A 16,905-nucleotide genomic window follows, 5' to 3' on the forward strand; every position below is an offset into this window, starting at 1 on the left:
TCCATTTTTATATACAATCTACGTATATAACCAGCCTATATAAACAGATAGGCAGCTTTCGTTACTCAAGTCAGCTATCCCCCATTTTGAAGTCTTTATGTTAAACTAAGATAATCCTTACATTTACTGTAAAGACAAATTATGAGGGCTTTTTAATAAAATAATGTTCAGGTGGTATGAAGGCTCATTTGTTTTTTAAGTCCCCTTATATTCCCTCAGCTGTAGCCACCTTTCTGGGAGGCGCACCGGCTCTTCATCTCTTTGAGAAGAGCCTCGACATCATTGTGCAGGCTGCACTGCACAGCCGAGAGAGCCACATCAGCTGTGAATCAGACCATCAGACATGTTATTGTCATCATTAACCTCCGTCGGGTTTATTTCCTACCACTCCAAGCTTCAACCAGCAAAACACGTTTGTGTACCATAAGAATTCCAAGCAGCTGAAGAGGAAATAAAAAGCACTGACCTGAGAGATCGCCCATCGCCCGTGGTATCTTCGGATTATTTCTCCGTGCTGGTTTCAATCCCTCCTCACACTTAATGCTGTATCTTCCTGTCAGGCCACACTGCTGGCCAAGATTAAACACAATAAAAAAAAGTAAAAACCTTTGTATAATCCGGTCTGCTGTGAGGCACAAGTGATACAAAACTCACCGTTGTAGATTGAATGAAATTAAAACGTCTCAAAAGAAACACAAAAAATAGGTTTCCCATTGGAGAGTCTCAGCCGCCGCCACCGGTGAGTGAAATGATGTAGTGGTGGCAGGTAGCCCAGTGTTTATTTTTGGAGTGAAACAACACGCTGTGATTATCTCCTAAGAGGAAGTCAGGAAAGGAGAAAATAGAATAAACACAGCCTGACTGGAACAAACATTTTATTTGCTTGCATCATATGAAAACAGAGTGAAACGCAGTCTTGAAAACAGTATCACTTCACAATATAGCTTATATATTTTTACACATTTCTTTAAAAAAAAAGGGAACGTACACATTCGTAATCAAGTAATCAGTGCTATGCTGCTGTGACATATGTAACAAGTGATGTCTCCCAAAGCCCTACTGGGACCTTGAGACCCTGTGAAATCCTCAATCAAAGACCCCCAACAGCAATTATTACACAGTAGGCCTTCTTCTGTGAAGTAGAAAGCTCCTCCTCCTCCTCCTAGTGTGACACGTTGACTTCAGCTAGAGGGCAAACCTGAAATACACAGCATGTGGCTTGACGAATGTCACTGCTTTTTATTAGCACTGTGCAAAGTTTTCTCTGCACTCGTTTCCAGACGTTGTCCGGCGCTGCTTCGGTTCGAACATCCCTGTGTGAGTAAGGCAGGGCGTATCATTTCCCCGGTGTGGTTCGCTGCGGTGTAGACTGTGTCAGGAATACGAGGCAGAGAAGGAGGTGATGGGGAGGCAGAGCAGCGAGCAGTAGGATGGGTGCAGAGGCTGGACTTGGCCTGGCAGCGGCTTGTAGGACCTCCAGTCTGAACTGCTCCCCGGTTTACAGCACAGGGACACCTCGCACCTGCAGACATACAGCATCCATGTTGCAACTCAAATCAGAAATACAGTTGTGGTACCTTTACTCGTGTGTTTTACCTACAGTACATATGTGACACGCTTTGGTGGGATATACTGTATTGTACGTTTCATTTCCTTTTTGCTTTTTTACATGCATGTGACCTCAGGGGTCTCCTTGCCATGTTTCTGATGTCTTTGAGTTGCTGGCAGCGCCACCAAAGACACTCAAACTTCTCAAATGGTTACATTTAGTTAACTGTTTGAGACTCAAAGAGGTCAAATCCTCCAATATTTCACAAAACAGCAGGAGAAATGTAAAAAAAAAACAAAAAACGAATTTGTCTCCCCAGTGTGAAACCACTTACAATCACTTCTACAGCTCCCTAGCTGACACATTTGAGGAATTATTATTTCTACCATTACATTTTTTTTTGTGGTTTAAACAAAAGAGGTCCTCTCAGGCAAATTTGCTAACTGGCTGCCGGCTGTATTTTTATACTGTATCTAACTGATAGATATGAAGTTGTTATCGGTCTTCTCATTAAATTCTCCAGTGTACAAGCATATTCCACATATTTTTTTACATTGCTGTATTGATTTAGCATGAGTAAAGTGTTACTGATGTTACAGTTAGTGACGATGCTGTGTTGTACCTGGTCACACTTTGGATGAACTTCTTCTCATCCTGATCCAGACACACAGCGAAAGTTGTCCCGTCATCTCCACCGCTCACCTGCACCTGGTCCACCTTCACCTCTGAGACCGAGATGTGCTGCCGGAGGGGGATGTGGGCGGGAGAAGAAGTGTGAGGAGGCGTGTTTCAAAAAGGGCGGATGTGCACGAGACAGAAAAAAAACACCATTCACCTGGTTGTAGCACTTTTTAGACTTGGAGCAGTGCCTCTTCAGGATTTCTGTCATTGTCAGCTGCAGACTCTCTATTCTCGAATCTGGACGGACACGATTTGATTTGCTCAGAAACCAGAATGCACGCAAAAACTAAGAGCGAGAGAACGGAACAATGGTAATCACCGTCACATAGGTGCTCATGCTTCCTGCAGGCGGTGTGAAGGTTAATTGATGTGCAGACTATCTCCGTCTGGGTCCACAGACTCCTCCCACTGACAGCCACCTGTCATGAGTGTAGATGTGTAGGCCAGAATTTAAAAAAAAAAAAGAAGAAGCTCAAGCTGTGAACATATGTCTTATTGTTGAAGTTGTAGGAAGTATGTGGGCTGGAACAATACCTTGTTGTAGGCCACACTCAGCGATAAAGGGACAGCCTGACGTTCTTCACCGATTCCGAACCTTTTGCCGGCGGCACCTGCAATCACAATATAATACACATTACACTATACAGCATGTGTGTGTGTTGTTGTGGCTGTCTGGGTATGTCTGTGAGAGTGAGACTCACCCATGGCTTTTACAGCTCTGGTTCCAGCCGAGTGCCCAAGCTCCAGAGAATGAACAAACACTTCCCTTCTCCGTTCTCCTCCAGCCAGGGTCAGCTGTGCGGAGGAAGAGAGAGGAAAAAAATCCGGCGAGTGAGTCAGCTTTGATTGATTGTCTTTTTGAGTGTGTGTGTGTGTGTGTGTGTGTGTGCGCGTGTTGCTCCTCTGACCTCAGCCTGGTAGAGCTGCACCAGAACAGGCTGGTCTGCATGTCTGCAGTAGTAGAGCACCAGTTCAGCCAGCAGGGGAAGACGCTCCACGCTGCCACTTCCCTCTGAGACGTCACCGTCCTTACAGGCCGCCTGAGTCACACGGAACACACACATGAGAATCTACACATTAAAATATTATAATATAAATGAAAACAGTGCTGTCATATTTCACCTTCTAACAACATTGAATGAAAGTAGATTTAAAGTGGCTTTTTGGACCATATTCAACACAACAATATCATCTAGATGTCAGCAATGTATGCTGGCAATAAAAAAACAACCTCCTACATGCAGAGAGAGACAGATTAATGTCAGATTCATTGGAGTAACGTCAATACATAAACATATGTTTCATCCATTGAAAGTTTGATCAACTATAAAAACACATATTTCAACACATCAGCTATTAAAGAAGTAATCCAGCCTTTTAGTGTTTCCCTTCCATAAAGTTGGTGGACTTTTTGAGAGACACAGATATATTCTGACCCTTACTCCCTACTTTGGATTTAGCTATGAATACGACTAGATCCTTTATTTTCAATAATACAATTCGGTCGTCTCTTTCAACTCGACCCTCCCTGCCTGTGTTTCAGTTGTAATGTCTGGACCAGAGAGGGGGACTGTCGCTGGTATGGAGCGTACCTGACAGAGGACGTCAGAGGACAGGCTGAGCAGACTGAGGACGTTCCGCTCGTACCAGGGATCCACCATGCCCAACATCTGGGCTATATGTGTCGTACTGTCCTCCACTACAAGGTCACTCATCTCCTGTCAGAGTGAAGGAATAAAACCGCATTAACTACATGTCATGTCACTGTCACACATGTCATCTGGCTTGATTTAATTGATAGCTTTTTTTTGAGCTATAAAACATTTGTAAATATTTTATTAACAATAAAGTCATTAGTTATAACTAATCATCCTTTTCATATTAAAAACTGTTGGTGACAGTGACACATTCTCACCATAGACGCTTTGGTTAAACTTCCTGTCTGTCCTTCACTTGGTGTGAGGCCTGCTGGACTCCCTGTACTTCTCCTTTTGGTGGGCACAAAGTAAAACTGCAGTTTGCACGTCTTGGTGAGTCTCGGACATGTACTCTCCTTCTGCTGCAGGTCGCTGTAGGCCCTGGCTAGCCTGCCGGCCTCTTTGTCACCTCCGAACACCACCACTTTGACCAGCGTGGGCACTTGTGCCACATCGCCCTCGTCACAGCTCAGGATCGGCCTCCTGCGGACACACACATGCTTCTGGGGGGACAGAGGATCTACGGTGGCGCCGGACGCCTGTCTGGACAGGGGCCTGGAGTTTTTGAGCAGTGACCCGGTTCTCTGAACATCTTTGGTGAAGTCACTACGATAACCCATGCTCTGGGCACGGCGGCAAACGTTCGGGCTGCGGGGATTCTTGAACAGCATGGAAAGGCGCTCTATGCCTAACAGTGACCTGGACTTCTTTTTTGGTTTCTTTCTTTCTGGTGTTGTTCGGCTGTCTTGTCCCTCCTCTGTGTCCTCATGCCCCGTGTCCTCGCCGAAGCCACTGTCCACGCCCGATGAGCCCGATGGCACAGACCAGCTGGAGGAGAGAGAGGAAGAGGATGCGGTAGAGATGCGGTAGTTTTGAAACTCTTGGTCCACGTTGTTTCCCTCCAACTCGTCCTCCTCATCCACACTGGTGTCATTAAAATCATCCACCTCTACTTCTGTTTTAAGGAAACAGTCCACAGGTGAATCCAGGTCTGACGCGCTGCTGAGAACGTCATTCAGAAAGTCTGCAGGAATGTAAAGAAAAAGAAAAAATTGAGAGGAGATATGTTTTTAAAAGATAAATGGTGGCCGGCATCGGGAGTACAAACTGAACTAATTACCAAAGTTGTCGTTCTCCCAAGAACACGTGTGGCATTTGGGGGAAGGCAGCGTGAAAGTCTCAACAGTCCCTAAAGAGAGGTGGTGATACTCTGATTAAAGAAGCGCTGATGTTTGAGATCAACACTTAAAAGCAGCAAACAAACAGAAAATAAATGCAGCATTTTAGTCCAAGACCATTTTCCCCAGGGGAACATTAAAGTGTGTCGTATCGTATCGTATCGTATCATATCATATCATATCCTGTCGTATTGTGTCGTATCGTATTGTATCGTATTGTATCATATCGTTTTGTCCGTATCATGTCGTATCGTGCCGTGCCGTATTGTATTGTGTTGTATCGTATCGTACTTTTACTCATTATAACTGTCTTGATGTGGCATTTTATGTTTTTGTTGTGTTGGTCTTACCAGTGTCTGGGCAGTCATCAGCTTCAACAGGAACAGCAAGACTTTCCCTGAGCCTCTTCATGCGGTTCAGTAGACCCTGCCTCGCCGTGCTGAAGTCGGCTGTGGAGGCTGCTATCTCCATGCTCTCTGTCACTGTCGCCAGGAACTGCTCCAACTCCTCAGACTGCTTTGTCTGGAGGAACGAGAGGCTTATTTCAGAGTGGATCATGGAAAAGAAAGACAAAGATCAGGTGGTGGTGTTGGTCAGTCACCTGCAGGGCAGTGCGAAGAGCCTGCAGCTGGTATTTGGTGCCCAGAACAGCCTGAAAGCTGTGCTGGATGAGCGTGATAATAACGTCTCTGTTGGACGACTGAGTGCAGCTCAGCTGCTCAGAGACCGACTGGACCTCTGGAGGGACGTCTTCATCCGGGCTCACTAACAGTACCGTCCTGATGAAGACACACGGGTGCACCCACAAGGATAGCAGTGATGTGATAACACTAAGAATCCTACTTCACGTTAAACTGAACTAGGAATGAAGTTGACAGTTCAATAAAAGGAGTTTGAGAAGTGCAGAACTGGTGGTTGGTTGTTTGCGTTGTTAATGGCACGAACGCTGCCAGTCTGAAACAACTTACAGGGTTTTAGAGCTGTGAATGTCAGGGGAAAACCACTGCTCTGTCCTCACCAGTCTTTGAAATGAAATACCTGTTCCAAAAATAAACACCACCCACAAATGATCAGAGTGACACAGAAAGTAGTTAACCAGTAGTAACCAACATTATTTTTACAATTCTTACAAGAACAGTGTAAAGGCTGGTTCGAGCCCAGGGTTTTCAACCCTAGACTGTCTATAGACATGGACGACGTGTCTCCACTTTCCCCTGTTGTACATGAATGAAAGCAAAATATCCCAGATACGGGAGCCACCATCTTGTGCTTTTCAAGTCATTTGTAGCCAGGGTCTGCACAGTAGTGACCGTGGCGTGGAGCCCGTGGTATCAAGGTCCAATTGTGAGTCAGCCAGTGATGTCTCACTTTGAGCTATATACGTTTCCAGCCACTGTATTCATCCATCACTAACTGTTGAGACTTCTCTGCCACCTTGCTAACTAGATTTCATACAGACACACGCTCATTTTCAACGACGGCTAGTGTTCGGGTGTTACAGCTGACTATGTTCATTAACATTTTTACTGAAATCATATGTGATTATTATTATCAAACTAACTGAGCTATAACCTTTTCACTGCCCTCTGGCAACTGCAGAATTACCCCGTGGGGTACAAGGGGTCCTGGTTGGGAATCACACCATAAAACAACAAAGAACGATCTCTCTCTGCATGGCTTGAAAACAAAAAGAATTACAGTATCTTTTTACACTTGAGTTCCTAAGAACTCTGTGCTACCTGGTGCTCTGAGCTCCTGCTGGATGATACCCAGCAGGCGCTTACTGGCGGAGCAGCAGGGCTCAGGCCACGACAGAAAACTGCGGAACAACAGGTAGGCCTCCCACACAACGCCACAGTCCGGAGCCACGTAAGGAGCCTGAAGAAGGGCACAAAAGACAAAACTCATGTTGTTTAAACCCCAAAAAAATATAATAGAAATATTTTACTGTGCAATGAAATTAAGACCTAAAACCTAGAGTCTGTGCTTGTTTGTTTATCATAAATCACACCCACTCACCTTTAGGAGGGTAGAAGAGAACAGGAGAGAGAGGGGCACCACCAGCTCATACTGATGCTGCTCTATCACCTGTAAAGAAAATGAAAAAAGGCACCGTCATTCCTCACATCACACCGACCACTTTGCAAAATCATGTGGGGTTTTCATCTCTTTACTTGTTTTGTTTTCCTCAGTATTTTCTGTAGAAGGATGAGGAAGTTGCGAGGATCTCTCTTCACAAGTTCCTCCAAACACCAGCGGTTGACGCACAGCCCAGCTAAGTCGGACGCACACAAACAAACCTCGTTGAAACATCGTTTATTTCTCCTTTTAGGTTTCATTCTGAGGACAGGCAGGAATTAAACATGACATTGCTAAGGTACACAACTGATTCTTAGCAAGGTGCTGAATGACGTAACTTTCCCTTGTACTGTATTGCCCAAGTTCTGAATGAAGGTGTTATGGAATATCAAGTATTTCAAAAGTGAACTGTTTCTCCTCATTCTGTGTGGCACCACTTTCACTTCCCATATCACTCCGATGGCCAATATGTTCGCAGATGGTTACAAAGTGTGTGTTTTCATTAAGGATTTATTGAAATCTACTTAGTTCCTTCTTCATTTTTATCAACATTTCAATGAGTTTCAGTATTATCAATCAACATGACTACATTTGATCATCATCTATACTTTGTTGCTAGATGTGCGGCGTGAACTGAAGGTCCATGTTATGTGAGGATATTTAACATGAGTTTATCTTCTAATTTTCAGCATTAGTTTTTTACATTTCGTTGGCATTACAATCAGGCATGGGATTGGTTCTTACCGTTCCAGAGTTGTTTGTCAGGAGTGTCGAGACCCAGGTCGCAGAGGCAACGCTCGAGGACGTGCTGGATGCGATCCTCTGTGCATGAGCTCTGCTCCATCTTCTGCCGAAGCATCACAGAATCCACAGACGAACACAGAGGATAAACCGACAGGAAGTCCCAGAACATAAACAAGACCGACACCCTATTATTGGGTGCCGGGAAAGCAATATACCATGTCTGTGTCTTCAGTAGTTACTTCCTGTTGCTGCTGTTGCCAACAATGTACAATAATTGTTGTTCCTGTCCAGAAACACTCAAACACAATTCACAGTAATCGGCTCACACGCACGCACACAGATGCTGACACGAATGTCCACGGCAGAGAAGTGTGGGCAGAATGTGCCGCCTGTCACTTCCACCCAGGATCAGTGAGTCACGGAGTGTGTGAGTGGGCCGGAGGTGAGCTGGTCAAAAAAAGCCAGCGCAACTTCTACTTTTTCATTCTTAAAAAACCGCAGCTGACACCAGATTTCATATGACTCACAACTGGGAAGGGAACGGATCTTACAAGAGGAGACAACTTCCTCATTGATCCTTATGAGTTGTTACTTAAAACTTTAAAGTTATGGCATCATTCCAGCCATGGATGCAAGGAAAAATATTTCCCGCGGGATTCCTCAGTGTGTTTGGTCTGCAGGATGTGGATGTGCATATAGCTGAGGTAGACATGTCACTGCCAGTGTGAATAATGTTTGAACTGACAAAACTGGGGTCACCTGGGCCAAAACAGGAAAACACCAGGCATGCAATGTAAAGTAACATTCTTTAAAATCCTTTAACTGATTTAACGGCATCTCAACTAGTTACACATATTCAATTAAGAGCGTTTGCACTGGGGTGTAATAGAGCCACAGCCGTAATCATTAATCAAGTCGTATTAAATCAGTAATTAAATATTTTAACCTTTTAACAGACTATTTCAACAGTTTATTCCTAACTATTGGCTAACTATTTCAATTCAGACGTATCTGTATGGCACCAAATCACATAGTTACATTATAAAGTGAGATCTGACAATATTATTAAGGAAAACCCCACAACTGTTTATAGAACTTTTCAAACTATGATCTATGAATTTCTTTTAACTCCATATTTCAACCATTAGCCTGTTTGATACCATTCATCCCTTCCTTTTGAACATTTAACATTACAGCTCTGTGTACATTAGTTAAATATTTAAACAGTGTGTCCGTCAAGCTATGTCTTCATTACTTTTAGCAATTTCAACCATTTATCAATTAATCATAGCTACATTTTCAGCTCGCTTGCAAAATAGATTTCATGCACTGTCTTCCCTGACTGAATGCATTACAATTAATATACTGTATATAGTGGTACAAAACAGTATAACAGAAACACACGTGTTGTTAAACTTACCCTCCTTAACTACAGAGCTGGGAATGTCTACATATTCACACAGCATATTAAAGCATGAAGAAGGATATGGATCTCATTTACAGGAGGGCCACATTGACTGCAGCTCTGTTCTCAGCAGCAGCTGATATGTTCCGCCTCGGCAAGCGAGCCCCATCAATTGTCTGCTGAGGAAGCAGGTGTTTTCCCATTGTGTGTATTCAGGCTGCATTGTGCTGCCCCTGCCATGCAAACGTGACTATAACTGCCACGGTGCAAAAAACCCAGATCCCTGCTTGCGGGTTTCTCCAAACATTAGGATTATTTAAAACGCAGATGCTGTTTCAGTTGCATGTGTTGAAGTGGCGGGAAGACGAGGGAGGGATGATGTGACACCCTGGTCATCCTCATTAGTTTGACTTTTAATAAAGCAAAAAGTCTTCTCAGCACCTCATTGACCTATTGAATACTTCAACAAACTTGTGTCGTGCTGCGTAATCCTGGGTGCATCGACAGCAGCTTTACGCAGCTTTTAGAAGGGGAACAGGAAATCTGCAGGGCTTTTTTGCAGTTAGGTCTGATGAAAGTTGTGTAACAGAGGTTGCGTCCTACTGAAGAGAAAAAAAACATGATGCATCTCCAACTTTAGGCAAGGGGATGGCATACGCTACTGCAGACGTGTGGAAATGAAAAAGACGGAAAGAAATAAAGAATTGCTCAGCAGAGTGGGGCACAGAGAGAGAGAGAGTGAGAGAGACTCGTCTCTTACCTTTGACTGCAGTTCTCAGGGTCCTACATCATCCGGGATCGACCACATCTGTGGAGGGAAACGATACAGAGACAACATCCTCCTCTGTTGGTGCGCGTCTAAAATAGCCTGTCTGACTGCACCGCCAATGAGAGCGTGAGCTGCAAAGCAGGAACTGGATGAGTCTTTACGCTGAGGTGGTTTACATGACACTGTGCCGATGATCAGTGTATCAATACGAGAACTCGTTCACTGCCTTGTTGAAATCACTTGCTTCACTTTCTTCTCACAGTATCATTTCTGAAAGAAATAAAAAAAGACGTCATAAGAAACATTTACATTATATTTAAGAATGTCAATGTTTTCATCCTGGCATCAGTTTCAGTGGAAAACTTGAATTGAGGAGCTGGCTCAAGTACATGTGATGTGAAAACATCATGTTCACGTGAGCTTCATGTTCATCGGCATTTGCTCAACTCGCCGAACTGTACTCATCCATGATCATGATAGACCGACCGATCCTGGATATTTACTCTTTCATCACTCCCCCTCACGGTGGAGACTGGGTGAGAACATTAAAACATCCCCTCCAAAGCTTCTTTCCTCTCACAGCGAGACCCCTCTATCTGCCACTTGGACCCGTTCACACAGACTGAACCTTATTGATTGCACACATGTGCACTGCCCTCAAATACTGTTGCACAGTATGAATATTTGCACTCTGTACTCATCACTTCGTGTCACTGATTGTACTGCACTTGTCTGCAGACGTTACCGTTGTCTTAGCACACATACATGTACTGTAAATCTGATAAGAATTACACATTCAAGGGTTATGGTAGTGTATGAATTACTGTTGTTTCCACCCTCATATGCTGCAAAAATGTATATTAATAGTTGCAACCTGACTAAAACAAATGAATATTCACATGAAGTAAAAAGGAACGGTAGTGTGAGACTGCTGTCATGTTTTATATGTCATTTAACATTAGCCTACTGATGGGCTACAAGTCAAATCATCTCAAAATGATGTCTGATGTTTGGGGGTTCCCATCCCATATCACCACTGCTGCACATATTCACCATTTTTTAACCCAAACTGGGAAAATTTGCCAAAGTGGGATACAAACTGTAAAATAAGTCTATGTCTTGACCTGATTCAGGAATTCTATGCACTTAAAGGGTTCGTATAGTGTATAGTATATGACTTAGTGAACTTCTAATGCAGTTGGCGAAATCATGAGACGGTATGAACACGTGTTCACGCAACACAAACATTATCATACAAGGAGCGGTGGTTGTGAGGCAGATGTTGTGAGGCCATTATCCATAAGCTTACTGATAACTGCAAGATGGAAGATGGTTTCCTTGGAACACATCAGCTGATCATGAAGTCGTGGCTTGACCGTTTTAAGCGTAAAAATATTTTTTAAATGTGTAACTGGCCTTTTTATTGTCTTCAAATTACAAGATTTCATTGCAGCATGTGTAATTCATTCATAGTGTATTTTTTAGCATGTAGTTTACCGGGTCTACCAGAAGATGTCGCTGCTCCCTGTCCCTCGGCAGAGACACCCACAGGGCTCCCACTCCTCTCCTCTGAACGAGTGCACCCCCCTTTTTCTGTGGAACAACAGGGAGGGAATGGGACAGAGAGAGAGATAGAGGTGGGCAGAGGTGTGACTGGGTGGACAGACGGAGGCAGAGGCAGACTCGGGGCCAGCTGGGCATTTGCCACATCTTATTTTTTATTTAGGAATTTCAAAAAGAGGGGGAAAAAATCTATAGTACTGTAGCAGTTGTTGTTTTTTAACGTGCGTAAACGGGTTAGGTTGTACTCCAAATTCTCAGTGGTTCTGCTACACTTTCAGACAGAGGAGTTTATTTGGAGGTAGTGTCCTGGGTGGAGTTTTCTTTGCCTCGTAAGAATATTTCATACACATTTTGTTGTTGTTAAATGCTTCGCTGTTGTAGGTCCAAGTTGCTTTTTTTCTTTCAAATGTCCACCTGAGCATCATTGAAATGTGTTATTGTCTCATACTCTCATAATCCACCCTGGTGAAATTGACGCACATTATCCTTTCTTCCACATTTCAGCCCAGAAGTGCCCGCGGCGCACGGATTACAATGCAAAGGATTCTGGAGGTTTGGGTCACCTTGGTGACGGTGTCGGCGCTGACCGAGGGAGTCTCGGCGGGGTACGGGCTGAGCATGTTCGCCGCGCAGTCTTCCCCTCCGGACCCGTGCTACGACGAGAACGGGAACCCGCGGAGATGCATCCCCGATTTCGTCAACTCCGCGTTCGGGAAGGACGTGCGCGTGTCCAGCACCTGCGGCAACCCGGCCGCCAGGTACTGCGTGGTGGCCGAGAAGGGAGAGGAGAGGACGCGCGACTGCCACACGTGCGACGCCGCGGACCCCAAGAAGTGCCATCCGCCCGCGTACTTGACGGACCTCAACAACCCGCACAACCTCACCTGCTGGCAGTCGGAGAACTACGCGCAGTACCCGCAGAACGTCACCCTCACCTTGTCTCTGGGCAAAAAGTTTGAAGTCACCTACGTGAGCCTGCAGTTCTGCTCACCTCGACCCGAGTCCATGGCGATCTACAAGTCCATGGACTATGGCAAGTCGTGGGTGCCCTTCCAGTATTACTCCACGCAGTGCAAGAAGATGTACAACCGGCAGAATAAAGCGGCGATCACCAAGCAGAACGAGCAGGAGGCCATCTGCACCGACTCCCACACGGACATGCACCCCCTGACGGGGGGACTCATCGCCTTCAGCACGCTGGACGGCAGACCGTCGGCGCACGACTTCGACAACTCCCCGGTGCTGCAGGACTGGGTGACGGCCACCGACATCAAGGTGATCTTCAGTCGGCTGCACACCTTCGGCGACGAGAACGAGGACGACTCGGAGCTGGCCCGCGACTCCTACTTTTACGCAGTGTCGGACCTGCAGGTCGGGGGACGGTGCAAGTGCAACGGCCACGCGTCGAAGTGCGTCAAGGACCGCGAGGGGAACCTGGTGTGCGAGTGCAAACACAACACGGCGGGACCGGAGTGCGACAGGTGCAAACCTTTCCACTACGACCGGCCCTGGCAGCGCGCCACGGCCAGGGAAGCCAACGAGTGTGTCGGTAAGTCCTCCACTGTGTGTTCTCCTTCACTGTGGAAATGTGTCAGTGTGGAAAAAAATAATTCGATACTAAATTATATTAAGACACTGGTGTAATAATATGTTGTTAAATATAAGCCACGTTTATTATGTCAGGGGTTCAGCTTTTACGCACAAAAATTACGCACCGGCCAGTTAATTTGCTGTTAATGAAATGCAGATACAAAAATCTCTTATGTAAAGACAAAGTTGTTGAATTTGTTTTGTCTTTATTCTAAAGAAATGTGTGTATTCCAGGCACACACTCATACGTGGGGATCTGACTTTAAATGATAATGAATTTGATCGTGGCAAAAATAAATCCGAGGTGAGGAAGGCCTCGATTTGAACGACGACCTAAACGGTATGAATAAATGAATAATTACTTAAGAGACTGTTTGTTTAAATGAAATGAAATATTTTCTAAAACGACTATTTGGAAAATGAATACATCTTTTCGCTTGCATCCTATTATAACTTTAAAATAACGAACACAACCTGGTTGTAAATTTAAATAAATAAAGTCGAATTTAGGCCAAAAATAAAACTGCAGGTCGTTGAAATAAATGTTTTAATTCAACCTGTCAGTGTTGTAAGAGAAATTTATATTATATTCATTAAACACGGAGCAGGCCTTTTTAAAGAAATGCACACACCTTAGGTGACATCGTAAAGTTGTATTATTTCCTTAGCGCCAAGATAAAAGGCAAGAACTTGTAAATCTGCATTTTGTGCACTCACGACAGTTTGTATACTTTGAATGCATTTCGTCGGAGCCTGGAATTCTTTTAATCAACATCCACACGAAAATTCCTGAATAGAACAGAAAAGGGACAGGAAGCCATTTGGCCAAACAAAGTGCGCCTGTCCCAATGCGTAATTGCGCTCTGACCCGTGTTTCCGACTGTAGTAGCGGTCTAATAGGAAGGAAACATTGCGGCTGCAGAGATAGAGTGACTTCAGGGGCGTGTTGTGTTTCCATAAGCAGGTGCTATAACAGATCGGATGGGCGATTAGGGCGGTTTTATTGACATTTTTGGCACGTCGAGTATAAACTGCCACTTTAGAGCCAGTAAACTATTCAGGGAGGAGGACAAAGCGAGAGTTTTTGGGGTGTTTTTTTTTTTTGTAGCAGCAGCAGCGATTGCATTTGCTGTGATGCCGATTTTCAACAGAGCTGGGGGGCCTTCTATCAACAGCTTCAAGCCCCCCCAGCCACAACAAAGCGAACCTGGAAAAGTAACAAGTTCCAACACTGCCATGGTTTGCTCAACCACACGGAACAAGTGAACAAGTTGTTCCCCTTGGCCCCTCCGCCTTTCGCCTCTGCAAAGCCAACATGTGTGTGTATTTTACTAAAACAAAAGCTTGTCACTCGTGGCATCCATCTCGCTGTCAGTGAGACCCCGCCCTCCCCCTCACCCACCCACCCAACCCCATCAGCATTTAGCTTTTTGTGTGAGCCGTGTCATCAGATAGAGAAGCCAGACTGAGCATGTCATCCAGAGAGGAGATAATACGGGCGGCCTGACACCTTAGCATGAAAGAAGAAGACCCAGGGGGAGGGGTTGTTTTCATTAAGCAGTGGGGTCTCTGTGGCCCCGGCCCCAGCAGTGGGGATGCAGAGTGGTTGGTGTTGATGATCTGTGTGGATCTTTCCACCCTGCTGCAGTAAGGCACATTAGGACACTAATAGAGAAGAATGAGACAGAGAGGTGTGGTCATGGGAGAGTAGCTGGTTTCACTCGCTGGCGGCAGACATTAGGGGAGCGAAGGCAAAAGTTAGCTTCCCATGACTTTGCATGAGGGGTTGCCATCGTCTTGTCAAAAGGCATTTATGTTGGCAGCAGCAGCAACTCTCACATTCCTATCAAGTGGAACTGCATGACTTACAAAAGCATCCATAAGAGCAGGGCCGGGGCCAGACGGGTGGCACAGGTCCTCCCCTCCCCCTGCAATGTAAGTGGTAACCTCTGGTGCCCCCCAGTGGGATGGATACCTGAACAGGTAAAGGCCTAGTTCAAGACTTCTGGTTAAAAAGGTCAAGAGAGAGAGATGCAAATCAAAACGCTAAATGAAGTAACGAATGAATAAAAAGAGACAGAACATGAAGACAAAGACGTTAGTCATTATGGGGCTTTGTCAGTCGAGGTGTGATGCTCATATATAGGTTTGGTGTCATAATCTGCTGTAGTGTTTGGAGAAAAATCTGAATTATTATTTTTTTTAGCATTCACACATCACACTGAACAAACAATATAACTAGTAATAATGTACGGTTTATTACTACCAAGAATGGAAAACCTTCAAATGAGATTCCTAACACATTCTCACTCATTTGATATAAAATGTGCCTCCCTTCTCTGAAACCGAGCCCAAGTCTGCCTCCCCATTCATTCGTTTCTAAAACATACAAACCAGAATCTTTAATAGATTAATCCATGATAATGTTTGACCACAACCCATAATCATTTATGTAAAGGAATGGAGACTGGTGACACACACACACACACACACACACACACACGTCAGGCCCTCCCGTCCCGGGCAGCTGCTTCATATTCTCTCCGTGTTCAGCGTGGCGCTGACCCCTGACAGTCAAGCCCCCCGCTCCTCTCCGGGCCTGACTGATGGGCTGTGAAGGGAACTGTGGGAAACTCCTGCTTGCCAAGTGGGTTTTCGAGGCAAGTTGAAAATGGTAGCCACAGTCACTCACACGTGTAATTTTGCACTTGTACAATTTTCAACGCTGTTTTCGCTGTCACCGTTCCATGCGATGTTCTGCTTTATGGCGGCCGCAGGAGTCAGCTGGAGGGTCAATCAGTCCCGTCCGCGCTCGCGGGGAACACTTTCACGCACGGCGCCTCCACGTGTGTCCAGATGTATTTGATATTTGAATAGAGCTGTTCTGTCTTCTGTCTTCTCTTAGAGCACAAAGTCAGTTACACCATCTGTCTGAAGAGCTCTGTTTGTGTGCTCTCCTCAAAAGTATTTGATATTTATCAAACCTGCACCGAAATATTTGCGAGGAAGAGCCAACAGGTTTTGCCACCCACAAGGCGGCTGAATGAGGATATGATTGTATCATTTGCCCGCTGGCTCCACTCCCGGTCTGTGCAGCACGTACTGGTACTCTCTGCAACAAGCTCTAAAAATAGAGAGAGAGAGAGAGAGAGAGCTCAGAATATAAATACTAATATCCAGAAGGTTTGACGATAAATACGGTGACAGAGATTTGAAAGCACAAACCCCAGGTTGTCGTTTGTAGGTTAAAATCAACACGACAGAGTTAAAGGCGTAATGAGACCAGGTGAGACGATCGGTCGTCCCTGTCTGCAACATCAGCACCAAGTGTGTTCAAGTGAATTTTTAAAAGAATGTTATTTAAGGCTATTAATTGTGTAAAAGTGAACTGTGTGAGACTATTGTTATTTAAGTTTAAGTGTGTAAGTGTTGGTCAAACTCACATTACTATTATGACCACTTTGATTGACAGAGGCTGGGTGTTTAACTTTACCTGGTTATTGCTTTTTGCTTCTTCAAACATTTATCGACCCAAGATTCTCATTTATCTTTCTATTTACTTCGACACTCACCCAGTCTCTACCTGTGGCAATCAGGTGCTATAGCTTAGTCAATATGGCCTATGGATATATTTTTTTATTAGCTTCTTT

At 44.9% G+C, this 16,905-nt stretch overlaps 2 protein-coding genes and 1 long non-coding RNA gene across 3 annotated transcripts in view; 1 reads left to right on the forward strand and 2 right to left on the reverse strand.

Annotated features, from left to right (window-relative positions):
- Positions 1–858: 858 nt before the first annotated feature.
- LOC118288552 (phosphoinositide 3-kinase regulatory subunit 5) lies at positions 859–9,324 on the reverse strand. The gene is made up of 17 exons (XM_035614784.2): positions 7,929–9,324; positions 7,280–7,380; positions 7,125–7,193; positions 6,845–6,983; positions 6,074–6,143; positions 5,707–5,884; positions 5,456–5,627; positions 5,048–5,116; positions 4,146–4,951; positions 3,823–3,948; positions 3,139–3,270; positions 2,932–3,025; positions 2,765–2,841; positions 2,550–2,649; positions 2,385–2,467; positions 2,172–2,290; positions 859–1,522 (listed from the first exon to the last, which is right to left on the reverse strand). Exons 1-17 carry the CDS (start codon positions 8,095–8,097, stop codon positions 1,375–1,377), a joined length of 2,652 nt encoding a protein of 883 aa, XP_035470677.2. The 5' UTR covers positions 8,098–9,324; the 3' UTR covers positions 859–1,374.
- A 2,390-nt stretch (positions 9,325–11,714) lies between these two features.
- Positions 11,715–16,905, forward strand: part of ntn1b (netrin 1b) — a 39,153-nt gene continuing 33,962 nt past the window's right edge. The window contains exons 1-2 of the mRNA XM_035614803.2: positions 11,715–11,994; positions 12,170–13,214. Coding sequence (XP_035470696.2) covers positions 12,200–13,214 — 1,015 coding nt within the window. The 5' untranslated portion in view covers positions 11,715–11,994; positions 12,170–12,199. The remainder of the gene's footprint in view (positions 11,995–12,169; positions 13,215–16,905) is intronic.
- The window catches only part of LOC118288580, a 47,942-nt gene continuing 46,556 nt past the window's right edge, over positions 15,520–16,905 (reverse strand). The window contains exon 3 of the long non-coding RNA XR_004785895.2: positions 15,520–16,379. This is a non-coding gene — a long non-coding RNA (uncharacterized LOC118288580). The remainder of the gene's footprint in view (positions 16,380–16,905) is intronic.

The sequence above is a fragment of the Scophthalmus maximus genome, chromosome 17 (genome assembly GCF_022379125.1).
Source record: "Scophthalmus maximus strain ysfricsl-2021 chromosome 17, ASM2237912v1, whole genome shotgun sequence".
Taxonomy (NCBI): Eukaryota; Metazoa; Chordata; class Actinopteri; order Pleuronectiformes; family Scophthalmidae; genus Scophthalmus; species Scophthalmus maximus.